Source organism: Struthio camelus, chromosome 2, assembly GCF_040807025.1.
Source record: "Struthio camelus isolate bStrCam1 chromosome 2, bStrCam1.hap1, whole genome shotgun sequence".
NCBI lineage: Eukaryota > Metazoa > Chordata > Aves > Struthioniformes > Struthionidae > Struthio > Struthio camelus.
This window is the reverse complement of record NC_090943.1, coordinates 30046739-30060224: the sequence shown is the minus strand read 5'-3', so window position 1 is coordinate 30060224 and position 13486 is coordinate 30046739. Positions and strand designations below refer to the sequence as shown.

The following is a 13486-nucleotide window of genomic DNA, read 5'->3' as shown; positions in this document are numbered from 1 at the left end:
TACAGTAACTACAAAGGATGCTACAGAAAAACTCCTGAAGGGAAATGATGGTTTCAAAACAAAGACTTGCGTCCTACTTACAGGCATAGTACTGTCAGATGAAGGCATCCTGGCAGTAAATCTAGGATTAACAGCTTTTAAGGTGTATATTTCTTAACAGAAAAGATGACTGCTTATTCTTTGCTAAAACTGCCTGGATGGTTTCAAAACGAATGAGTAGGATATTAAGACGGTGCTCCCTTAAAGGGCCCCAAGAGAATTTCTTGTAAAACCTACGAATTTCTTTGGACAATTTTAACTGATTCCCAAATTCATTAGGCGGGATTTCTGAATCATACTAAAACTAAGAAACGCCTATCAGTAATAGCTGTCTATAATGTACAAATGCAAAAGCCTTTACAAAACTCAGATAGACCTTTCTTCATTTCTAAGCTTTCTATCCTTAACCTTCCCCCAATCAGAGGACTTTTTTGCATCACTTCACAGCACGCTTTGAAGAGACTTGCAAAATTATTTATACATTCTAATTCGTCCTGAGAAATTCAGTATTGCAAGAAGTCCAAAACCTAGTATCAATTTTAAGACCTGTTCCATTTGCTGTAAGCAGCGGTTGCAGAACGGGTGACAAGTAAGTTGCAAATGAGTGGAAACAGAAAATTAACCCAAAACCGTTTACCCGTAAGTAAAGTTATGATAGAAAAAAAATCCTTGCTATTTTAAAGGTATCATATGCACTGTGACAACATAAGCTTTCATAAAAAAGACAATTCTTAATGGCATAATAAAGTTTAAGCAAGATGTAGGATGACCGAATTATCATTTTTCTTTGCAGGACATCCATGATAACAATGGATCAGAATCATGACATGACAGGTAGGAAACTGATGTGACAACCATCCCTACGGTATGGTCCTGAAACTAAAAATATAACCTCAGGTAGATAGTTTCTTCTATTCTCCAGTTACGGTTCAGAATACTGACACTCAAGTGTCTTATTTCATAGCCTAATTACACTATCCAAAAATGAAGAATTTGACTTCTTTGCTAATTATTTGGTTTTTTTTTTTTTTTTTTTTTTTTTTTGGAAACCTGCATTTTTGACTTGTTTGATGGTGATCTTCCTTGGCAAGGAACTCCAGTGTGGGGAATCATGCTAGAAAGAATATTTACCTTTCTAGCCAAAGAGTGCTGGAGCACTACAAATGCCACCGCAGCCTACCTGCCAGAGGTTGCTACTAAGGACAGAACCCCAGAGAGGACCCGGGGGAATTGTGCCATAAATAATTTCAACTGTTTTCCCTTCATAGATGGTGGAAGGCTCTTGCTCTGATGTTTGGCTTCAAGAGGTAACTCCTCCACAGATCATTTTCATTTGCTCTTCTTGCTGCTAAACAGCAGAAGGAACATCTCAAGACAACACCACATACTTAGTTCCTAGATTCCCCTTTTTGAATTCTCTCTAATGACAACCCTGTCAATTCTTTTTAACAATAACCTCTTCCCTTCTCTTCTCCTGCACAGGCACAAACACACGCTTGAGACTCATTGATTTATAAATATGATTTAGTAAAGTCTTTAGTTTGTCAGCCACTACTATCATGGAGTTATTAATATTTTTTTAGTAACATTTGGCACAATTTTGCACATAGCAACTTCAGAATAAACCAGATAAGAGGCTGAGGTTTTAACCTGCTTATTTAGCCACAACAGAAGAGCTGCCCACAAACAGAATGCAATTTTTAACAATTATTTTCTAAAAGCAAAAAATTATTAATTATTAGTTCCATAGCATGTTACTGAATTGATACTATCAGATTAAGAAAACATTATTGTACTCTACTTTTGAGGTCTTTATATTTATATTAAAATTAAGAGATTTCACATTTCTTTGGAATTAAGTTGAGAGAAGATTCTGGACCAGGAGACAAAATACTATCAGAAAGACATCAATTATATCAAACACCTCTGTTGTGTTGTTTCATAGCTTTTACCTGAGTAGATTTATCTTTCATACATGAAGGGTAGTGTACATGGGGATCACGTGGCCACTGTCCTGTGAGGTAAGGTCCTGTTATTGTGTCCAAAGAAGAAGTTCGCCTTATGGTACCAGAAGTTCTGATTTGCTGGGATTTTGGCCTGTCCACTGTAGAAAATCACAATAAAATCAACAGGGAAAAAAAAAAAAGTCAGGCTAAATTTGACGTGAAATGTTAAAAGCCAGTTATGAAAAACAATTGCAAGAACATATCAGACATCTTTGTCTAAATGCTAAGCTGAAAAGTAAGACTGCCTTTACATCAAACAGAAGTCAGATAAAGGAGAAAAATACAAAAAGTAAAACTTCAGTTACAAAAAGTAATGCTTAATGTGCTCAAATCTGTAAATGACCAGCCTACTTATGCAATATATGAACGCCTTAAAAAAAAAAAAAAGTAAATTTAAATGGAGTGATGGTGCAACTCAGAAAAGCCACATATATTGAAATATAAAATAAAATAAAGTATCAGTAGAAGATTACTTTTAAAAAAGTCAGCTTGTTTAACTTTATAAATATTAAGAAAAAAGGACAGTAAAAAATTATGGTCTTAAGAAAATCCACTTCACATGTCTTGCTCCTGTGCATTTTATGTTTACAGTATCACAACACAGGCTTTAACAAGTTGAAAGTGTATGACTCTGTTTTCCTCTCTGACATAGCTCAGGTCAAGACAGCTTTTATATCTGTCTTCACTCATCACAGTGTCTGCAATCTTTGACTCCTCCCTTTACTTCTCTCGTCATATACCTAGGTCATTAAACATATTTTCTACATTTCATTTGGAAAACACAAAATAGGGTGATTCATGAAATTGTTCTTTCCCACATAATAGATTTACCACACGCTCTCTGAATCATTTTACTAACTTTCTTTGCCCTTTAGGCTAAATTACTTCATATACTCATTTTCTACACTTCACATAAACCAATCTCATGCCTACATTACAGCTACTATTTTGCTCACCCTTACTAAAATAAGTTTACAAGTGAGATGACTTTCAAAATAGCCACATTCTATGCGTTGATCCATCCCACCAAAACCCTGTTCACCGTTCAAAACTTGAGAACAGATCTGCTAGTACACTTCCAAGGACAAAAAAAGGCCAAGAACTTCCAAACACGTTTTTTCTTTAGATGTATATAACACATAGCAAAGATCTGCCAGGTATTTGTTCAACATGTAAGTAGTTAAATATGTTCTGAAGAGACTTTAAAAAAAAAAAATTTTTTTAACAAGTTAGGGATCACACAAACAAAAACTAGCCAGTGTCTGAAGATGCAGAAATAAGGACTAAGCAAATTTACCTTTGCAAACTTTACATTTATAAGGTCTTACTGTGAAAGCCAAGAAAACACAAGCCCAGGAGACACAAACAAAATATCTATGTCTAGAGAAGGAAATAAGGTCTTTGTCTTCTTCTACGCCCAGAGGAAAGACGACAGCAATTCTAACATTAAGAACTCACATACTTCCATTACAAAGAGAACGGAAACAAACACCATCAAAAACTATTACATATTTTTTGTAGAGTAACCTTGAAATTTGACTGCAGGACAATTTGTCCAACCCTAAAACTATGAGACGAAAAGTTCAAGATGCAGTCACGTGCATCCCCACTACTCTGCAGTATTTCTTTGAATTACAGGAAATAAATTGCGGACACGATTTCTCAGCTGCACAAGCCACTCTGAGTTAGCACTAATGTAACCCCATTCCTGTTCCACTGGCGTCTGTGTTCCTTCCATCTACTTCAAGCCAGCACTGGCAGGTGTCTCATCGCATGGTGAGGTGATTCACTGAGTTAAACAGAGAAGACTAAACCCTACCAAAAACATCATAAATACACAGTTTCCACCATTAGAGGCAGAGCTGGCACAACATAAGGTACAGAAACAAGCACAGGGGAGCAGGAGGAACGACAGGGCTGCAGCAGTGGCGACTTAACTCAATAACACTTTAGGCCCTCTCACCCTTTTATGATATTTCCTTAGACTATGAAAAATAAATGAGTAGGAATCTGCAAATACGAAATTTGAAGGAATTTCTATGAGTTAGCATTTGACAAATTGTCTCATACAGTAGTGATCCTAAAGGTGCGTAGAGACAGTGGAGAACAGAGTAGAACAGGACACCACTGGCTCAGATCAGCTTCAACTGTTGTGGAACCACGAAGCAACTTCAGACCCTTTCCAAACTTCAAGAATGTTCCCAGGATTTATATCTTAATGTTGCTTTTCGCACTTGCAAAAACCCAGACTTACAATGAAGCTACTCTCAGACCTACTACAGAACTTCTGCTTCCCTCCAAATTTCTATTCCCAATGGGATTTTGATGCTACTATCACAAACTTTTTCCCCACTTCCAATCATTTTCTCATGATGGACACCTCATGCTCCAGTTTTCTTGCAGAAGCAAAAAAAGCGCAACCGGTACCTTCCAATATCTGAAGTACTTCAACAGTTCTTGAAGCTATCCAACAGACTTCAGCATTCAAAGAGACTTCAGCAATATTAAAAAATTGCTAAAATTATAGATTCATTTCACCCAAGTTTCAGACTATACCACATCTGACAGAATTCAGAGTGTATAAATGGATTTTATTGCAGTGGAAATAAGTCAGAACAATTCTATTTTCTTTTTCAGTGATGTGTGACATATCTCACAATGACTTCAGCTATATCTCCAGAACAAGTAATCTTAGGGACACAGTACTTAAGAAACATAATGTTACAGGAAAAAGTTAGCTATAAATTATGAAAGCAAGACTTAAGCTAGTAGGAAGGCAAAATACCTCATATGTTATTTAATATATGCCACAAGTTTTCTTAATGATATGCATTTGGGGGCTGCTGTTAGACATTTTAGTTATAAAATGAATTCACGTGAAATGGCACAAGGGCCCACCTGACCGCTACAGCTAGTGAAATTCAGAGCAATCGTTTGCTCCTAGCAGGTACAAAGCAACTAAAATAACTACCTGAAATTATGGTTCTGTATGTTGTACTGACAGCCAACAGCATTCCAGTTACACTGGGTAGACTAACTGAAAAGGGTTCCCATTTCCCGTCCAGCAAAATGTAACTTGGTAACAGATGAACATAACAGTTCAGAAAAGAGCATGGGGCACCAATAAAACCATCTACTACAGATGCAAAATGAAGAGATTGCCTCCCCACCCAACATGGAGGCAGCTAAACTGGACACAGTCTCAAAATCATGTTCGCAGTCAATTTTAGTTTAAATAATGCTTCCTGCTATCCAGGCAATGAGGAAAGTTACCTGCAGCAGGTGCGCAAGATGGACAGCTAGCATTGCTACCTCCATAAAACCACTTCAAGCTAAATCCACCAGAGCTCATCTGTCAACATTTTTTCTTCCTGTGTCTCTTTCAGGAGTTAGTGGAGGCAGTTCAAATTTGGCCACTCATGTCCTTGGATGGATACATCCAGCTTTAAAAGACTAAAATTATCCTAAGAACTTCTCAGATGACACAGATTCCTCCAAGGCTGAGATAAGTGAAAAATGTGAAATAAAAATAAATTCCTTCTTCCTTAAAACTAGCAGTATTATATTGTCATGTCATTATTGATGTCAGCTAAGTGCTACACACTGGCCAAAAGGCAACAAAACTTTCTTGCAGTAATATCTTGATCTTCTCTTGAAAGTTCATCTATAACTTAAAGGACTTTACACAAGACTGTCAAGTCAGGTCATCAAGAAATACCAGTACAATACTCCAAAATAGAGGTGTAACAGTTTCACAGGACGTGTTTTTCTTCAGTTCAATTACTGCTACTCTAAAACTTTCTGGTTCACCTTTTCAAAACTACTGCTGAAATGTGTCCTAAGCTTAGGCCTTCTTCATTCCTAAAGAACTCCACGTTTTACCTAGGAAGTCAAAACTAATTTTGAAATAATTCTGTCCAAATCTACTCAGAATGGGAGTTTGCTTGGATGCCTTTCAAAAGGCCGAAATTCAGACTTCAACTAGCCTGGCTAGAAGGAGAACTAGAGATCACAACTAATACGTTGGGATATCCATCAAGTATTTCTGGGACATTCCTACTAGAGATCACAATAAATTTACAACAGTCTACAATACCAATGATTCAGAAGCGGCTGTATGTTAATTCTTTTAAAATAATGAAGTAAGTGGAAATGCAGCACGGGAACAGAAACAGTTACCTAGCAATAATAAGCTGAATATTATGGAATGGTGACCCACAGCAATTACTGAGAACGATGGTGCAATGCTTAGGTCATGGTTACCACAGCAGTAGCTGCTGCCGACTGCCAGATACATTTCTAGTCAAAATTCCCCTCTTCTTTTATATCTTCTGCAGGCATGAAAAAGGATATATCTACTATTGCTTACTTAAGGCAACAATTCATTGAGTACTACAAAAGTAGACTTTCAGATAGAAGAGTAAGAACAGTCTTTTCACAAAGTGCCTGCACTCTTTTTAATTTTTTTTTTTTTTAGGGTGAGTATTTACTGATACTGTACTGATTCCTGAACATATGTTTGCTTGGTCTTTTTAATTGCTCTTTCCTTGTCCGATCATGTAGGCAGACTGGTAAATCAGTGCACGTCTCTTCAAAATTTGTCTGTATGACATTGCAATGGAAAAGATTGAAAAACAGAGATTTAGAGGCCTTTCAAAAAATATTTCAATCTTCATTCTCAAAAAGGCTGTGGCAATGCGCTTGTAACTGGAGCCAAAATCTCTCAAGAAAAGGATTAATGGGGGATTTAGGGTCCCTTGAAGTTTTACTCCACAGGATAGATCTACTGGCTCAAAAGACACTTCCCAGTTGCCAGCAACTGACAGGCTTGATTCCGACCCAAGCTGCAAACTAGCTAAACTACTGCATTAACAGTTCTGAGTGCTGCAGCGCAACAAAGAACATACTGTGTGCCCCATACTGTTCGTACAAAATAACCAAGAATAGGATTTTAAATAGCAACTTAAAAAACCCAATGATATATCACTGAAAATATAAAAATGATTTTTAGGCTATTGTAATTTAAAATTAAAATAACTTCTTTAATTGCTCAAAACAATGCAAAATATTAGATTAGATTTTTCAAACATGTAAAATGCCATGTTGCGTTTTGCTAACACAGGGACATTTCTAAGAGAATATAATAAGTGAAAGTCATTTCAAGTTAGCTGTAGATACATCACCAAAAAGACTGTATGTTCAGCTCGGTAAAATGTCTGTCTTCATTATGCGCATCACACTGACAAAACTGAATCAAAAACAATTTCAGAAACTATTCTCAAGTTTCTATTTTTATAAACTGAGACAGAAGATGATTAAAAATGAAAGACAATGACATTCTGAGGTAACTACTTTAAATAGGCTGATACAACTCACTCCAATTTCTTCTCATTCTTCATAACGTTGAACTGACCAGAAAAACAGGCGCAGAACAGCATCATAATCTGACCAAAGCCAGATTAAAGAATTAACCCCCAACAACCCAACTGGACAACCAGAGAGCAGTCCACAGGCCTCCAGTCCCATAGTTGCTATCTAAAGTAACCCAACAGAATAACTAGTTGACAAAGGAGCGGGCGCATGTAAGAAACGTGAGTTGGGGCAGATGCGCAACAGTAGAGGACCTCAGATACCCAAGTCTACGGAAAGATATGCTTTCTACAGCAAGGATTCTTTGGTGGGGGAGTGGGTAGCCTGCTCTTTCAAAGGAAAGCTGTAGACAGAGACTCTCAGTAAGGGTTTGGGGAATCGATTACATTATCTTTTACAGTCATGATTTAGGCACCCAGAACGGAACGAGGTGTTCTGGCAGTCTGTGAATCCAACAGGCAGGCCAAGGCACTTCATGCAGTCAGGGAGGTTTTGTACATCTTCAGAGATGCACAACTCCTTCCATGTTCCTGTACAGAAGAGACAGCGCTCAGAGCTAGGATTTAGATCCCGGCACACCTAGAGAAAAAGGCAAGTACGAAAGAAGGCACAAATTTCAAAGGACTTGCAGTTGACTAAAAGTCGTGGTTGTCTATGCACGTATGCTGCAACACGGTCTCTGCCTCATGTCCCTATCCTACTCAACTACAGTGCAAGTAAAGTGTTACTATGCGTTTCTTCCAGAAGTCCAACTCTGACCACAGCAAAACTCCCCTGCTTAAAATCAACATTATCTTTACAGATCAGGCATAAAAAGAAAGCTCTAATCTCAGCAAGAAAAGTAAACAAACTATAAGGAAAAAAGTTTCAGTCTTCTAAAGGTAAATTATTCTCTTAGCAAAGATTATACCTGGCATGTATAGGACTTGTACACAAAAGGCTAAGCATTTACGATCATAAAAGCCTGCCGTGTTCAACAGATGTACCCTAGACATTCTCACTCTATCAGCAGGCTCCAAGGTAGAGTAAACACTAAATTCAAACCTTTCAGACTTTTATGTTTTTCAGATTTTTTAAAATGTATTTTTCTTTGTAAGGTTATCGCTTCAAATTTAAATACCCTCTGTGAAGACCCAAACTTAGTATCATTTATTAAAATCAAGTATCTCAAATATGTTCCTGCTTTAAAAGGTTCTAATAGAACCGACTGCAGCTCAGTAGATAAGCACTCTGGAAACAGAGCATATTGAAACTCAAAACCAACTTTTAACTGCTGTAGACTCCTGCAGGTACAGAGAGAGTATCTTCTTCATTTTAGTAAAGTAATCTAGTTCAGTTTGATGACAAATTTATCCAATATTGAGAAATAAACTGGAAACCAAAAAGAGCATGACAGCTTTTTTTACTTCTTCCTGTATATTTATAATTAAAATCTTGAAGCATGCAATAACACATGCAATTAATTCAGTAATTACAGATAATATCACCTTGGTTTAACAAACTAGATGACTCAAAGGATTTTTTTTGTTATAATGATAATACTTACAAATTAATTTACTAAAAAAAGTTTTTAGAAAGTGAGGGGTTTTCTTTTTACATCTTTAACCAAATTCCAGTCCCCATCAAAATGCAGCTGGACATAATTCTGAATAAAAAGGTTAAAAAAAATAGAAGGCACGATTCACCATTTTCACTATCAAAATTCACAGGGAACTGTAGTCAGTGCATGGTAGGCTATGCCATCTGATCATAAATGATCAGAGATGCAGAACATTCTCCTAACTACAGCTAATTATATCAACCAGAAATAATTTTTCTTCTGAAAAAATACTGAAAAATATAAAAGAAGATTAAAATTGACTGCTTAAATAAGGCTGCCTAACTTTTTTGATTAAATAAATTATCTTTTCATTGTCAACTAAGTCATAAAAACTTAGGACTAGAAACAACTTCCTAAACCAGAAGCCCAGCTCTCAACTATCACTGACACAACACATGCAATTATTTAAAATCATATTACAAATTTAGTCTTAAAGTATCTGGCTCCTTTGTCCCCACAACTCCTATTAGAAGAATGTTCCAGGATGATTTTTTCCAGAGGTTTCAGGCCTTCTTCTAATTTTCCCCTTAAACATTTACACTGCCAAGCCAATCCTTTTATTCATGTGTCGCCATTAAGTTACATTTCTTCCTTCCTATCCGCTGCCCCCTACCCTACTCACTTGTATTCAGAGAAAGCAATCTTATTGTCACTCAGCCTAGATTTTTTTTTATGATCATGGTTAAAGTCCTACTCGAGTAGCCCTTCTCTGAACCTACTTGGGTTTGAGGTCACCTTCCTTAAATGAGGGCGCACCAACCTGTGTGCAGCACCACAGGCAACGTCTCAGCAGGCCCCTGTGCAGCTCGTTTTCCATTTCTACATGACCTGACCTATGGCCAGCACGTTTGCAGTCACATCGTACCGGCGGAGCCAAGATCCTGTGATCGTCCACTCCACCCTCCATCATTTTCAAATGGCAGCCTCCCACCCACAGAGATGGATCTTCTCCTCAAGCACAGCCTCCAATATATAAATCCCCATTTTATACTTTCAAATCTCACTCTATTTGTATAGGGCCTGCAACTCTTGATACATAATCTTCCTGTGTACCAATTAAACCTCTCAGAACTCATCAGCAGTTTCATCAGCCTAACCTTAAAATTTGCCTAAGCAGATAAGATCTACTTCCTGTCTAGAAAATCAGTTCTCTTAGCAAAACTAGCAGAGTAGCATGACACAATCTGCAAAGCCCATTTTACACTGTAGCATCTCTCACTGCCTTCCACTGTCCCATGGAATTTTTTCCTGAGGTTTCCCACATAGCTGAAGTTAGACCCATAGATCTCTACACTGCAGAACTGGACTCAATATTTTTTACCTTTTAAAAATACAAGCATCATGTCTGCTTATCCAGATATCTATAACCAAACAGTACGACCTCCTATTCAAAAGATTGCTTTAGAAGGTTGCTAGTAGACAGAAATTTGAGTAGATTCTTCTAGAATTCTGCAGTAGAGCTTACTTAATCTGACTTCACTAAAACCCGAGAAGTGCATCTACTGCAGCTGTGGTAATTTCCAATTTCAAATTACCCTCTCCCCTAGGCATTCATTTTCTTTATACCTTCCTGGGTTAAAAATCACTGCCCTCATTGAAAACTGATCACCTACACTCTGTACTGGTAAGAATGCAGCGTAGAATAAATATTTGTGCCATTTCCCTTGAGATTTTTACTACTACTCCTCAGAGTCAGTTTTGGAACCATAGATTCCACCAGGTCAACCCTGAATCATTCTTAATCTCTCTTGTTCTCACTAGAGAGTGGCTACAACTACTTTTCCTTATTTTTCTACTTGTGTGTTTCTGTCCTTGGTCTTAAAGCTTGCAAAGTCCAAGTCTTGTTGGGTTATAGCGATTCGTCAACCAAAAATAGTATCTTAAACCACAACGTGGCTTTCTCTTCTCAGTTCTTCCATCTGTCTCTTGCAGGCTCTCTGATTATTCCTAGTAGACTTTGAGATGAATGTTCACACAATCAGATCAGATCCTTGATGTTTTTCCTCATGTTTGGAAGATTCCAACAGTCTTGATATTTTGATTAAATCAGATTCCATATTCAAATCAAAGCAACTCTGCTTAGCCACATTTATCAAACTATTTTATGCTGAAATCTGAAACTTTATTCCATGCTTATGTATCATTTAAGACTTACCACTACATAGGATTTTGTTTTGCTGTATACGTATGTAAATTTGCATAGGCCTAGACTTCTTCGGATTTCTTGTAAAAACAGTGCCAACATATCCATTTCTTCTATTTTTCCCACATTTTGAGTATTCAGATTCAGTAAATCATGTCTTTACTATGGCCAAACTAGGTTTCTACTACAATTCTTGCCATCACAAGATCTGCCCACATCTCCCAGCTTCATATTAAAAGTAACACACCACTAAATAAAGTCATGAGACTCCAAAAATCATCTCAACAAAACAACTCCTTCTATGGAAATAATAAGGGTAGATGTATACGACAAATTTACAAAATTAGTATTTGAACAATATATGGACTGCATACTTCAACATAAAACTTCATTTGAAAGTATGAGTCTTTCTGTTTATACAATAACACCCAAAGATTATTTGGATCGTCTAGTTTGACAGCCTTCTGAGTTAGATATTTATCTCCTGCCATTTCACATAGCAAGACTACTGACACTTCTTTGCATTGTTGTATAGATGTTTCTCGAATACGCATTACTTTTGAGCATGCATGAGTTGATTACATTTTTGCCCATGAGAAATTTTTGTCTTCCAGATTAGAAGCTTTTCTTTTTACCCTCGAGAGGAACATCAAGGATTTCAAATATATTTTGCCGTTTCCTTCTTGGGGAAGAAAATGACACTGCAAAGATGATTATGCAAGACAGGCCATCAGGTACAATGAAAAAGCCACTGAAGGTGAAATACTACAGAAAACAGTATTAGAGAAAGGATGCGCAAAAGTATTCCACTATCAACTGCCATAATTAAGCAGGGACAACTACCAGTTAACTATAAAAATTTTAAGACCTTGAACTGAAACTTACTTCCGTGAAGACAGCTTCTACTTTAAACTGGCAGCTTCCCAACTACTGTGTAAACCTCAGTCTTATTCTGCATTCTTCAGCAGTTAGCTGATATTTTTAGAGTCCCACTGTTCAAAGTCTGTTCTGGGACACTCGGCATAAATCTGAGTTTAATTTTTAGTGAATAAATCCGCTCTCCGTTACTTAGAGAAAGTTAACCCATCCTATATAACACAAAGATTTTTGAATAACATATGACGTACTGGATATAGAAGTGTAACACCTAACTGCATAAAGTCAACATTGCATAGCCACTTGGGTTTTTGCAATGTACTTTCCAGTACTGCGGACTTCAGAAAGACTGATTAGCTGACATGTAGCACTGAATTTAAGCTGACTCTATGCATGAGAACTGCACTCAAACTCCTGCAGAGCACAGACTGCACCGCACAGATACCTGCAATAGTCATCAGCACCTTCTGGTCCTGCTGGCCTAATGAGCTCTGCTACAATGCATGGGAAGGAGGTACTGAGACCATGTTAAATACCTACAGGGATCCACAGATATGGTGGAGCCACTTGCTGGCACCACTATGCTATGTGCGTCAGTGCCCTGAGTTCCAGGAACGTGCTGCAGGATATTTTAAGGTTTATACAGTAATAGTTCTGATCCAGCAGGGGTTATTAGATCAAGCTCTGTATTGCATGAAAACAATTGTACTGTTACTCTGGAAGTCGTATATTCAGGAACTTGAGCATTAAACTTGCACTTACACAACTCACTCTGAGGTGGCTGTATGTAACTCCCAGGCTGACTGTTTGTCATTCTTTGGAGAAGTGGGGTTTTGTATTTACGGGCTAATTTCTGCAGATTAGATTAACAGCATTAGCTAGTGACAAAGTACAGGAAAAACAAAATTTATTTTCTAATAGGAATACACATTATTTCTAAATCATAGTTTGGCTTCCAAATGCTGTTACATGTCAACAGAAGTTACTAAAGTTTTGAACTTTGTGGTACTGCAGTCTAAGCATCTACATTAAAATGCTTATTTTTTAATCATGAACTCTTAAAAAAAAAGTACATATACTAGTAATCCAGTTATCCAAAGTATTTATAAGAGAAGTCCAGTAGAGGCAGTGTAGACCAAAACATCGGAGATTAAAGAGCAGATGATGTAACACCACCCATTTTGCCATATAAGCACTCTGCTGCCCTATGCAACTGTCTACATTGCATATGCCTAGACTCATCTCTATCCTCAGCTGAATAAGCAAGAGCAAACCGTATTCCAGGCATTCCAATCCCCACATAACAAAGAAAGCCCATGCTGGACTTCCTTGCCACTTGGAGTATCACCAAGTTCCATAACCACATTAAATAGCAATGCTTTTTGTTCACCTGTAGAAGAACTGGATGGACAAACACAACTCGATAAAGCCAAAAAATTCTGTATCTTGTTA

The 13486-nt window shown here is 37.3% G+C and overlaps 1 protein-coding gene across 5 annotated transcripts in view; it reads right to left on the bottom strand.

Annotated features, from left to right (window-relative positions):
• Window positions 1–13486, bottom strand: part of GLCCI1 (glucocorticoid induced 1) — a 55404-nt gene that overhangs the window by 33442 nt on the left and 8476 nt on the right. For all 5 annotated transcript variants that reach the window (XR_011139626.1, XM_068934936.1, XM_068934937.1 and 2 more), the window contains exon 2: window positions 1992–2143. Coding sequence is in view for 4 of the 5 variants with exons in the window: in XM_068934936.1 (XP_068791037.1) it covers window positions 1992–2143 (152 nt within the window). In the remaining variant the exon portion in view is untranslated. The remainder of the gene's footprint in view (window positions 1–1991; window positions 2144–13486) is intronic.